This window comes from Zea mays, chromosome 4, assembly GCF_902167145.1.
Source record: "Zea mays cultivar B73 chromosome 4, Zm-B73-REFERENCE-NAM-5.0, whole genome shotgun sequence".
Lineage (NCBI taxonomy): Eukaryota > Viridiplantae > Streptophyta > Magnoliopsida > Poales > Poaceae > Zea > Zea mays.
In genome coordinates, this window is record NC_050099.1 from 17914974 (window position 1) to 17936003 (window position 21030).

Genomic DNA, 21030 nt, shown 5'->3' on the forward strand with positions numbered 1-21030 from the left:
CTGAAGGTCAGCAAGAAGTTAGAGAGCCAAAGAAGTAGATCAAGACAAAGGAGTATAACTGATCTTCCTGCCATTGTTCCAGGAGATACCAACTTTTACATTGCGGAAGCTTTATGTGCTTTAGAAGCTTTTGCTGCTACCGATTAAGTCCAACAGGACTCATGCTCGGCACAGTATTTCTTTCCTTGAAAAACTACTTTTAATTTCGTTCAAAATTACTTTGGTTCAAGCAAGAGTTGTAGTCTTTGGAATTTGAATAAGGTGCTCAGTGTTCTTAAGGTGCCTAGGCGAGCAAATGCACCAGGCAACCACCTTTGCCCGAGCGCCTGGACGCTTAGGCGACGCCTTAAGAACACTGAAGATGGTATGGTATGTTTTGTCTGATCAGACATTTTTTATGTTCTATCTCAATACCTGATAAACAGTTGCATAGTTTATCTGATGGAATAATGTTGTACTGGATGCTTGAACAACTTATATGGTGTTTTCTGTTAGCTTATCCATGCAAATTTAAATGAGCAGGCAACTTCATATTGTGTTCTTCATCTTCGTACTGTTCTCTGAATGTATATCAAAGTTATGTCAGAAGTTATCCGAATGTACCAGATCAGACCTTCCACGTTTACAGTTGAAACTTGAAAAGCTTTGAGTTCTTTTTTACGACCAGATGGAGTTAGCATCACGGACATCATTTAGCATATGAACTAAACACTGCCAATGAGGATCATATATTTTGAATGGCAAGCCTTGCGGCTATCATTCCGATGTTATGTTCTACAAACTTGATACCAGTGTTCAGCCTTTCAAGGGTGTCTGTCGAATCCATTGCTTGTATCTTGTAGTTTTGCACAGTGAGAAGTTCATCTGACATGCCTGTAGTGTACAGCTTAAAAAGTTAGATACCTAGGAACATACGGAACAGGTATATCTATTTGGATGGTGCTCATATTTAAAACATATGTTTCTCATTTATAGAATATATAGATGTGCAGTGAAAGTTTTGATCAATATGATACGACCTAAAGATTTTGAACTGGAGCGATGAAATCGGAATGAAACATCACCTGAAACTGTTTGGTACGCAGCAAATGAGAGACGTTCTGGGCGTCCAGGGATAAAAGACTCATTATACTCTTCAAAACTTTCTTTCTCGGACCACAGTAGAGATGCCCTGATGTTAGTTTGCAGTGGTTCATCCTCAGGTACCTAAATTTGAAGTGTTCAAATAAGAAATGACTAGGATATAAAAAGCAATTTTCAACATCTCCAGATTGCTGAATGGACTTGTGATAGTGACCGAACCTTCAACTTCATTTGTAGGCTGTGTAAATTGCACATGGATTCTTTTAGCTTGGAAATTCTTGTCTCTAATTCAATAGCGTCATAAGGCCCATCCATCATTGGAGAAACTGTACCACGGAAATAGGGCTCCATCTGGGTCAACAAGAATAAAGATGTAGCTCAGGGCTTGTGTAATTTCTTCTTCGCAGTATCAGAATACTTTTTTTAACAAAAAAGGCAGGAGCGCTGCCACTAAATTAAGAATAATACAAATTCATACAAAGCCATGAAGCACCTGCACAACAGTCCAGTCGTTATAGCACATAGGGACAAACACACAAGGTAGTGTTTGATTCAGGAGCGAGATAGAACGCAGCGGATCCGTTTTACCTTTAGGCCTTGTTCGTTTGTGTCGGATTGCACCCGGAATCGTTCCAGTTAAGGCCTTGTTCGTTTGCGTCGGATTGCACCCGAAATCGTTCCGGCTAATCAAAGTTTATATAAATTAGAGAAGCAATCCGGCCGAGAATTGTTCCGACCCACTAATCCGACACAAACGAACAAGGCCTAATCAAAGTTTAAATAAATTAGAGAAGCAATCCGGTTAGGAATCGTTCCGACCCACCAATCCGGCACAAACGAACAAGGCCTTACTAGTGTTTGGTTTAGGGAAGTCTGGAATGTTAGTGTATAGATATTGTTTCCTCCTTCTAGTGTATTTTCTCTGGAAGCTAGGGTTCTCTCTGTAAAGTTCCTCATGTACTTTTGCCCTTTAGGCCCTGTTGAATAATACAATGTTGTCATTTTCCAACCTCTAACATGGTATCAAGGAGCTAGGGTTTGCAGCAGCCGCCGCCGGCCCAGCACCCGCACGGCCCGCGCTCGCTGCGCCCGGCGCGCCCCCAGCCTCCGCACGGCGCTGCCCGGCTGTGTCACGACCCTTGGCCGGCGCGGCGTCGCCGACGTGAGTGCGCGCAGTCGTCACCGAGAGATCGCCGATAAACACACCGTGAGGTGAGTTGGTTACTGGAAACTAAGTTCTGTTATTTCAAAAATTCTCCCCTTCTCTGTTACAACAGAGCAGCCTATATAGGCGCCCAAACGATCCGACCCAACTTCACGGCCCACTCACACCCGCCTACACAACGCCATTATATTCAAATCAACGATACACACGCCAAACACCCGCGTCCAGCCGACTGTCTCCTTTGTCATGGTCAGAGTCAAGCATCGGCCATGACAGGATGCTGCCCCACGCTCGTCGTCGCCCGCCCAGCCGCCACATGGTGCTGCTCCGCCGCCCTGCTGCTGTCCACGTGGCCACGCACGAGCGGCGCGACGTCTTCCTCCCGGGCGCTGAGGACACTTGGTCGCTGCCACCCGCCCCGACTGCTACAATTCCGTGCCTGAGCACGTGCCGCAGCCCTCCCCGCGCTTGCCTAGCCACCTACTCGCCGCCAGTCGCCCCGTCTGCTTCATCCCTGGTGTGCCGTGGTTTTGACTGTGATTCACCTCCCACTGTGCCCTCAGTTCCCTGCCTCTACACTCCACTGAACATAGCGGCTCCTCCTCGATCCACCCCTCTTGTGCAACAACTTCCCTCTGTCACCTTCGATGGCACCAATTTTCAGAAGTGGTCCACTATGTTTCGTGTATGTCTTAACAGCCACCACATATGAGGTCACCTTACCGACCTGTCTCCTTCTCCTCCGATCCTGGCACGTCATGAGGAGCCCACTGTAGGGGCAGATGGTGTTCCTCCTTCTGCTGAGGTCATGGACGCTTACACCCAGGCTGTTGAGCACTATAGATGCTTGGCTTGCTGACGAAGCTCAGGCCACTCAATTTCGTCTTGGCAGTATAAAGGTGGAATTTGCTATGGATCTTTCTGCTTTGCCCACCACTCAGGCGATGTGGGAGCAAGCGTAGGCTCTCTACCATCCGAGCAGCACCGCTCTCTACATCTCCACCCTGGAGCTTGCTAGTTCTATTCGTCAACAAGACTCCTCCGTCGATGCCTTCTACCGTGAGCTGACTGATGTGTGGCGCCAGCTCGACGCACTAGAGCCACCATACTATCGGACTTGTCCCTGTTATGTTCTTCGGCAGGGGCACACCGGTGTTCTTCGCCTCCACGAGTTTCTTCGGCGTCTTCGTTTGGAGTTTGAGCAGCTCCAGGCACAGCTCCTTGCTCATTCTCCTCTCCCATCACTGGTTGAGGCAGTCACCTTAGCCCGGGCTGAGGAGATCCGTCTTCGTGGTGTGCTATCGTCTTCCTCCAGAGCCTCCCTACGTTGGTGTTTGAAGAGTTATGGTCCAGTCTCAACATCTGTCGTGGCCAGAGTTTCGACTGCGGGAGGGGGTGTTAGATGTATTGTGTGTGTACTGATGTATTGTGTGTGATTATCCCTGTATTGGGCTTAGGCCTACCTTACTCTATTATTAATATAGCACCATACCTTGTCTAAGGTTAGGGTTTTCACTCTCCAACAACACTAGTATTCAGTTGTTCACGTTTCCCGTTCCTCACAAGATATCAAAAGAAATACAATTGTTCGTATATCAAGCAGAAGTCGACCTTTGAAGGTATTGTAAAGACAATTCATAGAAAATGTTGAAAGAATAGTATGGCTGGGAATAGTTGATTGATTAATTGGAGGAGCCCAAGGCTCAGTACATATAGGCAAGGATATCCCTAATAAAGGAAAGATCTAATCTAACAATAGGAAAGGTCTAATCTAGGGGATCCTTGCCAAACACAGCCAACTAACCAAATACAGAGGGGGGGAGGCAGCCGCCGCACCCTGTTAGGGCAGCCGAGCCACCTGGGCCCTATTTCCCTATACATCATGCTAACACGCCCCCGCAGTCTGATCGTCGGTGGTTAGCCACGGACATTCAGGCTGGACCGAAACTCAGAGAACACTGTAGAAGGCAGCCCCTTTGTGAAGACGTCGGCGAACTGGGATGTCATGGGAACGTGAAGAACCCGCACGACACCCATGGCTACCTTCTCACGAACGAAGTGAAGATCGATCTCGATATGCTTCGTCCGTTGATGCTGAACCGGGTTGGAGGACATGTACACCGCGCTGACGTTGTCGCAGTAGACAATGGTAGCACGGCGGAGCGGAATGTGGAGCTCATGAAGAAGCTGTCGGAGCCAAGAAGCCTCAGCAACACCATTGGCGACGGCGCGGTACTCGGCCTCCGCGCTGGAACGAGACACGGTGTTCTAACGCTTGGAGGACCAGGAGACCAGGTTGTCACCAAGAAACACAGCATAGCCCGAGGTGGACTTGCGCGTATCGGGACAGCCAGCCCAGTCAGCATCAGAATAAACCACCAGGTCATCTTGGGTCGACGGTCGAAGGTGAAGACCCAGGTGAAGAGTACCCCGAATGTAGCGAAGGATGCGCTTGAGAGCAGCCAGGTGGGGCTCTCGAGGGTCATGCATGTGAAGGCAAACCTGCTGTATGGCGTAGGCAATGTCGGGCCGTGTGAAGGTCAGATACTGCAAGGCGCCGACGAGACTCCTGTAGTCAGACGGATCAGGTACTGGTGCGCCCGAGGTGGCAGAGACCTTAGGGCTGGTATCCACGGGCGTTGTGCAAGGTTTGCACTCAGCCATGCCAGCATGATCCAAGATGTCAACCATATACTGGCGCTGAGAGAGTACCATACCGTCGGCACTGCGCTGAACTTGCATCCCGAGGAAGTGATGGAGTTTGCCCAAATCCTTCATGGCAAACTCCTGCTGGAGAGCTGAGATGACCTTCCGTAGGAGATGTGTCGAGGAGGCGGTGAGGACGATGTCATCAACGTAAAGGAGCAGGTAGGCTGTGTCAGTCCCACGACGGTAGACAAACACTGAAGTGTCCGACTTGGCTTCCACAAAACCAAGAGAGACCAGATGCGTGGCAAAACGGTTGTACCAAGCACGGGGAGCCTGCTTGAGACCGTACAACGACTTGTTCAGACGACAGACAAAGTCGGGCCTGGCGGAGTCCTCGAATCCGGAGGGCTGAGCAGCAAACACGGTCTCCGTCAAGGTGCCATGTAGGAAGGCATTCTTGACATCGAGTTGGTGAACTGGCCACTGGCAAGAGAGAGCCAGAGAGAGCACTGTGCGAACCGTGGCGGGCTTGACGACCGGACTGAAGGTTTCGGCAATGTCGATGCCCGGACGCTGGGTGAAACCGCGAAGGACCCAACGTGCCTTGTAGCGTTCCAGCGAACCGTCTGCGTGGAACTTGTGTTTGAAAATCCATTTGCCCGTGACAATGTTGGCATGTTGCGGGCGAGGAACCAACTCCCAAGTCTGGTTCTGGAGAAGGGCAGCATGTTCTTCCTCCATAGCAGCCCGCCAATTGGGATCGGCAAGGGCGCCACGAAAGGTCTTCGGAATCGGGGACAGTGGCGCAGCGTGGTATAAGGACGGTATGCGAAAACCGTCCTTGGCCCGAGTCGTCATGGTGTGCTTGTTCACTGTCGGGGGGACAGCAACAGCACCCCGGGGCACCGGGGCCGGTGCCGTCGTGGCGACTGGTGCCGCCGGAGGGACCACCACCGGCTTTGGGCGCCTGGAGTAGACGCGCAAGGCAGGAGCAGCGCATGTGAGAGCACCTAGAGGGGGGGTGAATAGGTGATCCTGTAAAAACTTAAACTTATAGCCACAAAACTTGATTAGGCGTTAGCACAGTTAATGCCAAGTGGCTAGAGAGGAGTCAAAACACAATAACCACAAGAATCCAATCACAGAGATGACACAGTGGTTATCCCGTGGTTCGGCCAAGTACAAAACTTGCCTACTCCACGTTGTGGCGTCCCAACGGACGAGAGTTGCACTCAACTCCTCTCAAGTGATCCAATGATCAACTTGAATACCACGGTGTTCTTGCTTTTCTTTTCTCAATCCCGTTTGCGAGGAATCTCCACAACTTGGAGCCTCTCGCCCTTACAAAAGATGTTCACAGAGAATCACAGAGCAAGGGAGGGATTAGCAACTCACACACGACACAAAGATCACAGCGAATACGCACACACAAGACCCAGACTTGAGCTCAAAAGACTAGCACACTAGAACGGAGCTCAAATCACTAGAATGTCGAACAAGTGTGCGAGATTGATGTGTGAGTGATCAAGAGTGCTCAAGGAATGCTTGGTTTTCTCCTCCATGCGCCTAGGGGTCTCTTTTATAGCCCCAAGGTAGCTAGGAGCCGTTGAGAACAATTCTGGAAGGCCATCCTTGCCTTCTGTCGTCGGGCGCACCGGACAGTCCGGTGCACACCGGACACTGTCCGGTGCCCGATTTATTTCCATAAACAGCGCATCCGACCGTTGCTGTCTGTTGCAGATCCGGGCGCCGTTGGCGCACCGGACATGTCCGGTGCACACCGGACAGTCCGGTGCCCCATTCCGACCGTTGGCTCGGCCACGTGTCGCGCGCCGATCGCGCGGCCGACCGTTGGCCCGGCCGACCGTTGGCTCACCGGACAGTCCGGTGCACACCGGACAGTCCGGTGAATTTTAGCCGAAGTCGCCGGAGAAAAACCCGAGAGCGGCTGGTTTGCTCCGCGCTGGTCTGGCGTACCGGACACTGTCCGGTGCACACCGGACAGTCCGGTGCCCCAGCCCGAAGCAGCCCTCCACTCCTCCTCTTCTTCCTGTTTCTAACACTTAGACAAGAATATTAGTACACAAAACCAATGTACTAAGGCTTAGAAACATACCTTAACTTGTGATTTGCACTTTGTTCATCCATGGGCATATTTTCACATTTAAGCACTTGTGTTTGCACTCAATCACCAAAATACTTAGAAATGGCCCAAAGGCACATTTCCCTTTCAATCTCCCCCTTTTTGGTGATTTATGCCAACACAACATAAAGCAACTAGAACAAGTGCAAAATCACTTCAAATAAAATAAACTTGAGTTTTATTCAATTTTGGCATATATGGATCATCCTTTGCCACCACTTGGTTTGTTTTTGCAAATCAAACTCAAATCTCTATCTCTAAGTCAAACACACATGTTGAAGCATAAAGAGAGTCATTCCAAAAGAAATTGATCAAAGATTTCAAAAACTCCCCCTATTTCCCATAGTCAAAACTTCTCCCCACAAGAAGCCAACTTTTGACAATAAAAGATAATAAAAGCTTTTGACACAACAAAAACTCTATTCTACTATTTTCAAAATCTCTCAAGTGGTAGCTGATCCATTTATCACTTTGGCCTTTATTTTCTCCCCCTTTGGCATCAAGCACCAAAACGGGATTAATCTTGGCCTTTTAACCCCATTGCCTCACCAAAGTCTTCAATTAAAAGCAAATGGCAATAAGATGTCATGAGATGAACTTGGAATAAGTTACCCTCTCATCGGAGTGCAGTGGAAGTCTTTCATGGTCCAAGTCCACCTTTTCCCTTTCAATTCTCCTTCGAGACTGAATCACGCAAACTCAAGCATATGGTTAGTCTCAAAGGGTCAAGTTGTAACACATCTCCCCCTAAACATGTGCATCACTTTGCAATGGACTTGTGAGGTCCAGGGAGTGTTTGTACAACTTGAGCACCACAATAAGCAACAAAATGCAGAATGAACATGATCAAGGGCATAAACACATGTATGCTACAATTCAATCCAAGTTCCGCGAATCTAAGACATTTAGCTCACTACGCAGCCTGCAAAAGGTCTTCTCATCTAGAGGCTTGGTAAAGATATCGGCTAGCTGGTTCTCGGTGCTAACATGAAACACTTCGATATCTCCCTTTTGCTGGTGGTCTCTCAAAAAGTGATGCCGGATGTCTATGTGCTTTGTGCGGCTGTGTTCAACAGGATTTTCCGCCATGCGGATAGCACTCTCATTATCACATAGGAGTGGGACTTTGCTCAGATTGTAGCCAAAGTCCCTGAGGGTTTGCCTCATCCAAAGTAGTTGCGCGCAACACTGTCCTGCGGCAACATACTCGGCCTCAGCGGTGGATAGGGCAACGGAGGTTTGTTTCTTAGAATTCCAAGACACCAGGGACCTTTCTAGGAATTGGCACGTCCCTGATGTACTCTTCCTATCGACCTTACATCCAGCATAGTCGGAGTCTGAGTATCCAACCAAGTCAAAAGTAGACCCCTTTGGATACCAGAGCCCGAAGCAAGGCGTAGCAACTAAATATCTAAGAATTCGCTTCACCGCCACTAAGTGACATTCCTTAGGATCGGATTGAAATCTAGCACACATGCATACGCTAAGCATAATATCCGGTCTACTAGCACATAAATAAAGTAAAGACCCTATCATTGACCGGTATGCTTTTTGATCAACGGACTTACCTCCTTTGTTGAGGTCTGTGTGTCCGTCGGTTCCCATCGGCGTCTTTGCGGGCTTGGCGTCCTTCATCCCAAACCGCTTTAGTAGATCTTGCGTGTACTTCGTTTGGGAGATGAAGGTGCCGTCCTTGAGTTGCTTCACTTGGAACCCAAGGAAGTAGTTCAACTCGCCCATCATCGACATCTCGAATTTCTGCGTCATCACCCTGCTAAACTCTTCACAAGACTTTTGGTTAGTTGAACCAAATATTATGTCGTCGACATAAATTTGGCACACAAACAAATCACCATCACATGTCTTTGTAAAAAGAGTTGGATCGGCTTTCCCAACCTTGAAAGCATTAACAATTAAGAAGTCTCTAAGGCATTCATACCATGCTCTTGGGGCTTGCTTAAGTCCATAGAGCGCCTTAGAGAGCTTACACACATGGTCGGGGTACCGTTCATCCTCAAAGCCAGGGGGTTGCTCTACGTACACCTCCTCCTTGATTGGCCCATTGAGAAAAGCGCTCTTCACATCCATTTGGTACAACCTGAAAGAATGGTGAGCGGCATATGCTAGCAAAATACGAATGGACTCTAGCCTAGCCACAGGAGCAAAAGTCTCCTCAAAGTCCAAACCTGCGACTTGGGCATAACCTTTTGCCACAAGTCGAGCCTTGTTCCTCGTCACCACCCCGTGCTCGTCCTGTTTGTTGCGGAACACCCACTTGGTTCCCACAACATTTTGCTTCGGACGAGGCACCAGTGTCCAAACTTCATTGCGCTTGAAGTTGTTTAGCTCCTCTTGCATGGCCAACACCCAGTCCGGATCTAGCAAGGCCTCTTCTACCCTGAAAGGCTCAATAGAAGAGACAAAAGAGTAATGTTCACAAAAATTAACTAATCGAGACCGAGTAGTTACTCCCTTGCTAATGTCACCCAGAATTTGGTCGACGGGATGATCCCTTTGGATCGTCGCTCGAACTTGGGTTGGAGGTGCCGGTTGCGCTTCTTCCTCCATCACGTGATCATCTTGTGCTCCCCCTTGATCACACGCCTCCTTTTGATGAACCTGTTCATTGTCTTGAGTCGGGGGATGCACCATAATTGAGGAAGAGGGTTGATCTTGCTCATCTTGTTCCTGTGGCCGCACTTCTCCAATCGCCATGGTGCGTATGGCGGCCGTTGGAACGTCTTCTTCATCGGTTAGTAGCTCATACGACGTCTTCTTGAGGAGGCGATGAAGGTAGACCCTGTTGATGGCGTGGCAAGCAGTGTTAACGGCTTCCGTCCAAAAGCACTCGGGGGTCTTGAACTCTCCTAGCATCGTCCTCGCCATATCGATGAGTGTCCTGTTCTTCCTCTCTACCACACCATTTTGCTGTGGTGTGTAGGGAGCGGAGAACTCGTGCTTGATCCCTTCCTCTTCAAGGAACTCTTCCACTTGAAGGTTCTTGAACTCGGATCCGTTGTCGCTCCTTATCTTCTTCACTTTGAGCTCAAACTCATTTTGAGCTCTCCTGAGGAAGCGTTTGAGGGTCCCTTGGGTTTCGGACTTATCCTGCAAAAAGAACACCCAAGTGAAGCGGGAAAAATCATCTACAATAACTAGACCATACTTACTCCCTCCTATGCTCAGATAGGCGACGGGTCCGAAGAGGTCCATATGCAACAGCTCCAGAGGTCTTGAAGTGGTCATCACATTCTTGCTGTGATGCGCTCCTCCCACTTGTTTACCTGCTTGACAAGCTGCACAAGGTCTATCCTTTTCGAATTGCACGTTAGTCAAACCTATCACATGTTCTCCCTTTAGAAGCTTGTGAAGGTTCTTCATCCCCACATGTGCTAAGCGACGATGCCACAGCCAGCCCATGCTAGTCTTAGCTATTAAGCATGCATCTAGACCGGCCTCTTCTTTTGCAAAATCAACTAAATAAAGTTTGCCGTCTAATGCACCCTTAAAAGCTAGTGAACCATCACTTCTTCTAAAGACAGACACATCTACATTTGTAAATAGACAGTTATATCCCATGTTGCATAATTGACTAACAGATAGCAAATTATAACCAAGAGACTCTACTAAAAACACATTAGAGATAGAGTGCTCATTAGAAATTGCAATTTTACCTAACCCTTTTACCTTGCCTTGATTCCCATCACCGAATACAATTGAATCTTGGGAATCCTTATTTTTGACGTAGGAGGTGAACATCTTCTTCTCCCCCGTCATATGGTTTGTGCATCCGCTGTCGATAATCCAGCTTGAACCCCCGGATGCATAAACCTGCAAGGCAAATTTAGGCTTGGGTTTTAGGTACCCAACTCATGTTGGGTCCTACAAGGTTAGCACAAATATCTTTAGGGACCCAAATGCAAGTTTTGTCTCCCTTGCATTTTGCCCCTAACTTCCTAGCAACTATTTTCCTATCCTTTCTACAAATAGCAAAGGAAGCATTTAAAGCACAATAAATTGTAGAAGGTTCATTCACTACTTTCCTAGGAGCATGAATAATATTCTTTCTAGGCACATGATGAATAGCATTTCTCTTAGACACATTTCCATCATGCATAAAGGAAGAACTAGAAGCAAACATGGCATGAGAGTTAAAATCATCATATGCATTATAACTCCTATAAGCATTTCTAGTTTGTCTCCTATCATGATATATAAAAGCATGATTCCTTTTAGCATTAGTAGCCATAGGGGCCTTCCCTTTCTCCTTGGCGGGAATGGGAGCCTTATGGCTTGTTAAGTTCTTGGCTTCCCTCTTGAAGCCAAGTCCATCCTTAATTAAGGGGTGTCTACCAACCGTGTAGGCATCCCTAGCAAATTTTAGTTTTTCAAAATCACTTTTGCTAGTCTTAAGTTGGGCATTAAGACTAGCTAATTCATCATTCAATTTTGAAATGGAAACTACGTGTTCACTACAAGCATTAATATCAACATCCTTACACCTAGTGCAAATTTCAACATGTTCAACACAAGAGTTGGATTTATGTGCTTCTACTAGTTTAGCATTTAAGTCATCATTAATGCTCTTTAATTTAGAAATTGAATCATGGCATGTTGACACTTCACAAGCAAGCATTTCATTCCTCTTAATTTCTAATGCAAGGGATTTTCGAGCCTCTACAAACTTATCATGTTCTTCATACAACAAATCCTCTTGCTTTTCTAAAAGTATATTCTTTTCATTCAAGGCATCAATTAATTCATTAATTTTGTCTATCTTAGATCTATCTAAGCCCTTGAACAAACATGAATAATCTACTTCATCCTCATCACTAGATTCGTTCTCACTTGAAGAAGCATAAGTAGAGTTGCGAGTACATACCTTCTTCTCTCTTGCCATAAGGCATGTGTGACGCTCGTTGGGGAAGAGGGCTGATTTGTTGAAGGCGGTGGCGGCAAGTCCTTCATTGTCGGAATCGGAAGAAGAGCAATCCGAGTCCCACTCCTTGCCTAGATGCGCCTCGCCCTTTGCCTTCTTGTAATGCTTCTTCTTTTCCCTCTTGTTTCCCTTTTCCTGGTCACTATCATTATCGGGGCAGTTAGCGATAAAATGACCAATCTTACCGCACTTGAAGCATGAGCGCTTCCCCTTCGTCTTGGTCTTGCTTGGCTGCCCCTTGTGACCCTTTAGCACCGTCTTGAAGCGTTTGATGATGAGAGCCATCTCCTCATCATTAAGTCCGACCGCCTTAATTTGTGCCACCTTGCTAGGTAGCGCCTCCTTGCTTCTTGTAGCTTTGAGAGCAAAAGGTTGTGGTTCGTTGATCGGTCCATTCAAGGCGTCGTCCACGTACCTTGCCTCCTTGATCATCATTCGCCCGCTGACGAATTTTCCTAAGACTTCTTCGGGCGACATTTTGGTGTACCTAGGATTCTCACGAATATTATTCACCAAATGAGGATCAAGAACGGTAAAGGACCTTAGCATTAGTCGGACGACGTCGTGGTCCGTCCATCGTGTGCTTCCGTAGGTCCTTATTTTGTTGATAAGGGTCTTGAGCCTGTTGTATGTTTGAGTTGGCTCCTCGCCCCTTATCATCGCGAACCGTCCAAGCTCGCCCTCCACCAACTCCATTTTGGTGAGCAAGGTAGCGTCATTTCCCTCATGAGAGATCTTGAGGGTATCCCAGATTTGCTTGGCGTTATCCAAGCCACTCACTTTATTATATTCATCCCTGCACAATGAGGCTAGAAGAACAGTAGTAGCTTGTGCATTCTTATGGATTTGCTCATTAATGAATATAGGACTATCCGAACTATTAAAGTGCATTCCACTATCTACAATCTCCCATATGCTAGGATGGAGAGAGAATAGGTGACTACGCATTTTGTGGCTCCAAAATCCGTAGTCCTCCCCATCAAAGTGTGGGGGCTTGCCGAGTGGAATGGAAAGCAAACGTGAATTTGAACTTTGCGGAATACGAGAGTAGTCAAAAGAAAAGTTAGAATTAACCGGTTTCCTTTGCTCGTAGTCGTTGTGGTCGTTGTCCTTTTGGGAAGATGTAGACTCATCACTGTCGTCGTAGTAGACGATCTCCTTGATGCGCCTCGTCTTCTTCTTCTTCCCTTCCTTTCGTCTATGACCCGAGCCGGAGTCGGTAGGCTTGTCATCTTTGGGCTCATTGACGAAGGACTCCTTCTCCTTATCGTTGATCACGATTCCTTTCCCCTTAGGATCCATCTCTTCGGGCGGTTAGTCCCTTTCTCGAAGAGAACGGCTCTGATACCAATTGAGAGCACCTAGAGGGGGGTGAATAGGTGATCCTGTAAAAACTTAAACTTATAGCCACAAAACTTGATTAGGCGTTAGCACAGTTAATGCCAAGTGGCTAGAGAGGAGTCAAAACACAATAACCACAAGAATCCAATCACAGAGATGACACAGTGGTTATCCCGTGGTTCGGCCAAGTACAAAACTTGCCTACTCCACGTTGTGGCGTCCCAACGGACGAGAGTTGCACTCAACTCCTCTCAAGTGATCCAATGATCAACTTGAATACCACGGTGTTCTTGCTTTTCTTTTCTCAATCCCGTTTGCGAGGAATCTCCACAACTTGGAGCCTCTCGCCCTTACAAAAGATGTTCACAGAGAATCACAGAGCAAGGGAGGGATTAGCAACTCACACACGACACAAAGATCACAGCGAATACGCACACACAAGACCCAGACTTGAGCTCAAAAGACTAGCACACTAGAACGGAGCTCAAATCACTAGAATGTCGAACAAGTGCGCGAGATTGATGTGTGAGTGATCAAGAGTGCTCAAGGAATGCTTGGTTTTCTCCTCCATGCGCCTAGGGGTCCCTTTTATAGCCCCAAGGTAGCTAGGAGCCGTTGAGAACAATTCTGGAAGGCCATCCTTGCCTTCTGTCGTCGGGCGCACCGGACAGTCCGGTGCACACCGGACACTGTCCGGTGCCCGATTTATTTCCATAAACAGCGCATCCGACCGTTGCTGTCTGTTGCAGATCCGGGCGCCGTTGGCGCACCGGACATGTCCGGTGCACACCGGACAGTCCGGTGCCCCATTCCGACCGTTGGCTCGGCCACGTGTCGCGCGCCGATCGCGCGGCCGACCGTTGGCCCGGCCGACCGTTGGCTCACCGGACAGTCCGGTGCACACCGGACAGTCCGGTGAATTTTAGCCGAAGTCGCCGGAGAAAACCCCGAGAGCGGCTGGTTTGCTCTGCGCTGGTCTGGCGCACCGGACACTGTCCGGTGCACACCGGACAGTCCGGTGCACACCGGACAGTCCGGTGCCCCAGCCCGAAGCAGCCCTCCACTCCTCTTCTTCTTCCTGTTTCTAACACTTAGACAAGAATATTAGTACACAAAACCAATGTACTAAGGCTTAGAAACATACCTTAACTTGTGATTTGCACTTTGTTCATCCATGGGCATATTTTCACATTTAAGCACTTGTGTTTGCACTCAATCACCAAAATACTTAGAAATGGCCCAAAGGCACATTTCCCTTTCAGCATGGCGGCGTCGGGAAGCCAGGTGGAGACGCCGGTGCCGCGCTTGGCGCAGTACCCGCATGTGGGAGTGCGGGAGAGGCCGTCGGTGCCGCGCGTGGCGCGGAGAGCGGAGTGCCGGTTGGTGAGGGCGGAGCACCACCCGCACGTGGGAGTGCGGGAAATCCTGGTGGTACTGGCGGCGCGGGACGTGGCTGCACGTGGGCATGGGGGCGTGCAGCAACAGTGGTGGCGCCCGGAGGACCTGCAGGAGACATAGTTGGCAGCCCTATGGGAAGTGGTGCCGGGTTAGGGAATTCATCTAGGAAGTTGAAGTCCGTAGCAGTGGGAGTAGAGGTATGCTCGGCAAAGGGAAAAGCGGACTCGTCAAAAAGAACATGACGGGAGATGATGATTCTATTGGAGGTAGGATCAAGACATCGGTATCCCTTGTGGTGAGCAGAATAACCAAGGAAGATGCATAGGGCAGAGCGTGGGGCAAGTTTGTGGGGAGCAGTGGCCGACAAATTGGGGTAACACTTACAGCCAAAAACACGCAGATTATCGTACGACGGGGCACTGCCGGATAGAGCAAAGTGCAGAGTTGAAAAATTCAGTGTCTTGGTTGGCAAGATGTTGAGGAGGAGAGTTGCAGTGTGCAACGCTTCAGCCCAATATGAAGGAGGCATGCTTGCCTGAAATAGAAGAGAGCGAATAATATCGTTAGTGGTACGAATAATCTGCTCGGCGCGACCGTTCTGCGAGGACGTGTAGGGACATGACATGCGAAAGTGAATGCCATGTGTGAGGAAGAAGGTGCGCATGCTGGAGTTGTCAAACTCCCGGCCGTTATCACTCTGGACGACCTTGATGCGTGCGCTGAACTGGGTAGACACATAGGCGAAAAAGTTAGACAGGGTGGAAAACGTGTCAGATTTAAGTCGTAAGGGAAACGTCCATAGGTGATGAGAGCAGTCATCAAGAACAACTAAGTAATATTTGTAACCAGAGACACTAACAATAGGAGAGGTCCATAAGTCACAATGAATAAGATCAAAGTTGTTGGACGCTCGAGACACTGAAGGATTAAAAGGAAGACGAACATGTCGTCCTAGCTGACATGCATGACACAAAGACTCCAAGCTTTTATTACAACCAAGGATAGCCGAAGTGAGTTTGGAGAGTGCCTCGCGACCAGGGTGGCCGAGGCGACGATGCCACAGGGAGGCAGATGTGGAGCTGGCAACAAGGGAGTGAGCCACGGGCAGCTTGAGTGGGTAGAGCGGCTTGGAGCTATTGCACCTGATGATCACGCTCCGCGAGGGAAGATCCTTCACAGAACAACCATACCGGTCAAACTCCACAGAACAATTGTTATCAATAGTGAATTGGCGAACAGAAATAAGATTCTTGATAAGCTGAGGCGAAACAAGAACATTATTTAGGGTAAGGGAGCCAAGGTGTGTTGAGCCGGTGGCGGTGACAGGCAGAAGTGAACCATTACCAACAACAATAGAGGTGGGAGAGGGATACCGAGGGATTGAGGAGTGAGAGAGGGTACCATCATGTGAGGTCATGTGGGAAGAGGCACCTGTATCAAGGTACCAGTCGTTCGCCGGTGGAGTGAGGGTGACGGTGCTGAAAGTGGAGGCCAGAGAATTCTGGTCCCAGAGCGGAGATCCCACCATGGGCTGGTACTGCGCCGGCTGCTGCTGCTGTTGCTACGGAGGTAGCTGTTGATGGGAGTAGAGCTGTTGGGCCAGAAGCGCCTGTTGTTGGGCATGCTGCTGCTGTGGGCCGACACGCCCCTGGGGAAGCTGGGCCAGAGGAGGCGCACGGGGACTAGGCCACATTTGGATGGAGTCGGTCCATGGGTTGAAGAGCGACGGCCAACCGCCGCCATGCGCAGCAGCAGAGGAGTCGGAGAAGGAAGCGCCGCTGCCAGGCGCGGCAGTGCCACCGGAGGAGGTGCAGTGGTTCGGCGTCCTCTTCTTCTTCTGCTTGGGGGCGGCTGGACGTGGAGTGCCGCTGCTGGTCGGCGCAGACTGGCGAGGTGAGTGAGAGCCAGTGGCGACGAGGGCAGTCGGAGGAGCAGAGGGGGTCTGCACCATGTTGATCTCCTCAAGAAGGAGTTCATTGCGGACGGCGGCGAAGGAAGGGAAGGGGCGACCACGGCGGAGGTGGACCCCGATGTCCCTATACCGCTCGTTGAGCTAGCGAATCACGTTGAGAACCAGAGTGCGGTCAGTCACGTGTTCGCCGAGGTCAACGAGGTCAGCGGCCATCTTCTTGAAGTGTTTGCAATAGTCAGTGACGGAAAGGTCACCTTGGGCAAACGTGCGAAACTTGGCGTCGAGGTGGAGAGCACGAGTCTCCTGATTGCCGATGAAGTGGTCCTCGATGGCGATCCAGGCTTCGTAGGCGGTGGCGCGGTGGTCGATCACGGCTTCAGCAAGGTCGGTAGTGACCGTGCTGTACAGCCAAGATTTGACGACGGCGTTCATCCGAGCCCAATCAGGAAGTGCTGAGATGGCGGAGCTGCGGATGTGGTCCTACAGCGAATACTTCGTGACGGCGAGGAGGAACTGTTCACGCCACCGTGGGTAGTTGCCGGAGGTGTCGAGGACGAGGGGCACCAGACTGCGGGCGTTCTGCATGGAGACAGCCTGGGCATGGAGGTTGAGAACGGCGGCGGCCTCGTGGAGGGTCATGGTGCGGGAGATGTCCGTGGCTTCCTCGTGGTCGGTGTCGTCAGCCGGGTCGGTGGGATCAGCCGCAGCAGCGGCGTTGGCCCGGGCTTTGGCCGCCTTGGCCAGTGCGGTGCGGACGCGCTCGGCGGCTGCGTCGCGTGCCGCGGATGCAGCAGCGTCCTCCTGCTCGGCCGCCTCGGCTTCAGCGAGGGCGGCGCGGCAAGTCTAGGCGAGTTGCTGCTTCAAGGCGTCGGAGTCGCGGCGAGCCTGCTCAGCAGGGTCGTCGACGGAGGGTGCGGGGGTCCCGACCATACTGCGGCGCAGATTCAGCGCGTAGGGGCAGTGGAAGGGTGAGAGGGGTTGGGGAGATCCTGGTCTCGTGATACCATGAAAGAATAGTATGGCTAGGAATAGTTGATTGATTAATTGGAGGAGCCCAAGGCTCAGTACATATAGGCAAGGATATCCCTAATAAAGGAAAGATCTAATCTAACAATAGGAAAGGTCTAATCTAGGGGATCCTTGCCAAACACAGTCAACTAACCAAATACAGAGGGGGGAGGCAGCCGCCGCACCCTGTTAGGGCAGCCGAGCCACCTGGGCCCTATTTCCCTATACATCACGCTAACAAATGTTAACTAGTATACAAATATATCTACTTAAAAGTATCAAAAACTAGTATGGTATGATTTTAGAATCAACAATGGAATAACATTTCAAAACTAGAAAAGAAAGAGCTTACATCCAAAAGATTCGAAATGTTTACACGGCACACTCCTCTAATTGATAACAACGCTCCAATCTCCAGCTTTTGAACCTACACTAAAGGCAAACCATTAAGACAAAACGTGGCAGGAAACAAGAGAGGATGTATGCAAAGTTATAGAAAGGTGTTGCATGAAGGATAATAGCTTACACTTTCTATGTGGACCAAGCAGCCATATCTTACAGCAAATGAAGCTTTAGTAGAGCTATCTACAACTGGATCAAGCACAAAGTGAACAAAAGATTTTTCCCTCTTGTACAAGGCCTGTTAAGTAAATATTAGCAATAAATAAGTAAGGATAATTGCATAACGCTCTACTCATGGTTTGAGTTGTTAGTATCCTATCAAAGAAATATGCAGACCTCGTGTTTCAAGAATGATTCACATATATAGGGTTCTCAATACACCTCAGCTACAATTTTATAAACTCAACCGGTAGAGCAAAGACCGCCCCACAGTATTATATGACGAAGCTCAATCGGAGCCCCGATCGAGAAAGGTCACGGAAGCTGACCCCCCTGTGCAGCATTATGGTCCATCCCTTATAGGCCAAATATTTACTCGTGCTTTGAGCCCTCTCAACCCTTACATGAGGATTTGCCCCCATAGGTCAATCCATCTCGTGTGCACACAACCAGAGAAACCGTTAGACACATCTTATTTGGTCATCTATAGTCTAGTACCTCTTCCCTCACCGTCCCTGATCTCGCAAAAAAAAGATAGAAAAACTTTATCTTGTTTGACCCCACACCACATACCTCGCCATTGACACTCAACTAATCTATGAGTTTGGGTCATGTTTGAATAACTATCTCATTTAAGCAATGACTGCCTATATGCACAAGTATTTTAAGTATTTGAGAAAATAAAATAAAATTTTCTGCCATACCAAGTTTTCTAAGTGTGTGTTCCCTTGGATCCAAAAAACTAACAAATCTTAACAAAAAAACTAGGTGGACACAAATTTGATAAACGAACAAAAAGTAGATTTAGTCAATCAAGAAAAAAAATGTAATTCATCATCATGGCTAATTAATACAAGTAGGTTTTATCAAGGATATTTGGTATTTGGACTAGTAATAACTAGCTTATTACTTGTGATGTTCTAGAATTTCTGATTATTTATCGTATTAGGTGCGAATTAGTCTAGGCTAGTTTCATTTTTGCATGAATCAAGTAGTTTAGTCCTAGATTAATCGACTGGTGCATTCTCATATCCCTGTTTCTACTAACTGAGAATTTCTGTATTTCGGTTCTTCAATAATGGAAATGTGGTGTATCCTCATTTTGATGAAAAAAGAATAAATTTACTGAACAAAAAAAAACATACCTCCTCAAGCAATGCTATATATCTTGCTTCATACAAGTGTAGAGTCTTCGATTCAGATGGTATCAACACCTATAACATTTTCATTATATTAGCTGAATCCCAACAGACTTTACTGATAATTCAAACTGCTGATTAATTCGACTAATGAAATGACATGCAACTCTCTTGCACCGTTTCAAAAACAAAAAATAATGAAAACAACTGATTGAAGGAACTTATAGCAATTTAGAAAATCCATATGATACTGCTAGATAAAATAAGATAAAAAAGTAGTCACCAACATCAATATCTGGAAATACTAAGGTGCTGTTTGGTTCACGAAATGTAACGTAAAGGGTAATGGTAATGGTTTACACTCGATTACTGGCGGTAACAAGTTTGAATAGTCCGGTATCAATTTTTAGTATGGTATCTGATTACGGTTGAACTAAAACAAACATGATTTATCGTTATCACTTACTCATTACGTTACAAATATGTGAACCAAACGGTACCTAAAATGCTTGAATTCAGAAAAGATTTGGAAACAGATGCTACTGTCGTCTGCCTTAGCGCTGAAGAACATCAACTCTGGGCTATAGAGCAAACTTTGTCAGTTTTTCGTTGCGTCTGCAGGCGTTGTTCTTCTGTTATGTAATCCTATCCCTTCGTCGCTAGCTGTTTGCTGTCTTGCTCCCTGTCTCACCTGCCTTTAAGGGTTCAGACTGTAATGTTTAATGCAATTCCTTTGTTTTATAAACCTTACTGTAGCATCTCCATTCAGCATTGCAAAAGAAACACATCCCGCGGTGCAGCCAATGCAAAATTCTGGTTCACCATCGCAGAAATGGTTGGTTCTGTGGTTCATTTTTCAGGGACCAACTGATACTGATTGCACTCGATGGAATAGACCATCCACTTCTCTGAATAATGTACATCAAAGTCGGCAACCGCAGACTAAAGGTTTGGGTTTTGACTGAAATCTAAACAACCGGACAAGTATCGTATCCGAAAATATCTTTACCTCCGCAGGCTGGAACGGGAGGAGCGGGAGGTCGAGCGACGGCGTAGGCGGCGACAACGCGCAGCGGGCAGCGCGGAGATGGCGTTGGCGCGCCGGCCACGCGTGGAGGGGCGGTATGGGCCTCAGGCTCGGATCTTGTGGCGGCCATGTAGAGCGGGAGGGCGAGAGGAGGAGGTGGATGGGAGCGGAGGCCGCCATGGCCGCGGCCGGGGCCGGGGCCGGGGTGGAGAGATTTTCAGCGGATGGGAATGGTCCGTGCGTTGGCGGGACAGCAAACGGAGATAATGCTGAAAGGAACCATTTTCCTACTGTTTTCTTTTTGGCATGGTGGGGAAAATTTGAAGTACTAGTACTGGTATATAACTTCTTTGCTGGCAAAATCAAAAGGGCCATATATGTCTGGGCATAAAATCGGAGCTCGAAGTTCGAAATCCGAAAAAATCGAGCTTGAACCCATTTAGCCCGATATCCAAAACCCGGTGAACTTATATGTGGGTATCAAAACTCAAAACCGAACGTAATTTGGGTCCGTTTGAGTAGTAAGCAGTGGTACCCGAATAGCTAGAATTACCTGTTTTCTCAGCCATTTGATCAGTGTTATTGGTACTGTTTGTTCAGACTTCTATGTATCAACAATCATTGTCATGGGTAACATGTGACTGACAGCTTGTTTTCTAACATAT

The 21030-nt window shown here is 48.3% G+C and overlaps 1 protein-coding gene across 3 annotated transcripts; it reads right to left on the reverse strand.

The window, feature by feature from the left end:
• Positions 1-515: 515 nt before the first annotated feature.
• On the reverse strand, positions 516-20779 carry LOC103652894 (uncharacterized). Of its 3 annotated transcripts, none has more exons than XR_004857684.1 (8): positions 20348-20684; positions 19345-19413; positions 18165-18278; positions 17991-18065; positions 7653-10871; positions 1303-1434; positions 1065-1206; positions 516-873 (listed from the first exon to the last, which is right to left on the reverse strand). XR_004857684.1 is itself a non-coding variant. In XM_035967202.1 (8 exons), exons 1-8 carry the CDS (start codon positions 20543-20545, stop codon positions 725-727), a joined length of 1023 nt encoding a protein of 340 aa, XP_035823095.1. In that variant the 5' UTR covers positions 20546-20659; the 3' UTR covers positions 516-724. The 3 variants fall into 3 exon arrangements, 2 of the variants coding, with proteins under 2 accessions (XP_035823095.1, XP_008678102.3); XM_035967202.1 differs by having other exon boundaries at positions 10728-10871; positions 20348-20659; XM_008679880.3 differs by lacking the exon at positions 7653-10871 and having other exon boundaries at positions 20348-20779.
• Positions 20780-21030: the final 251 nt, after the last annotated feature.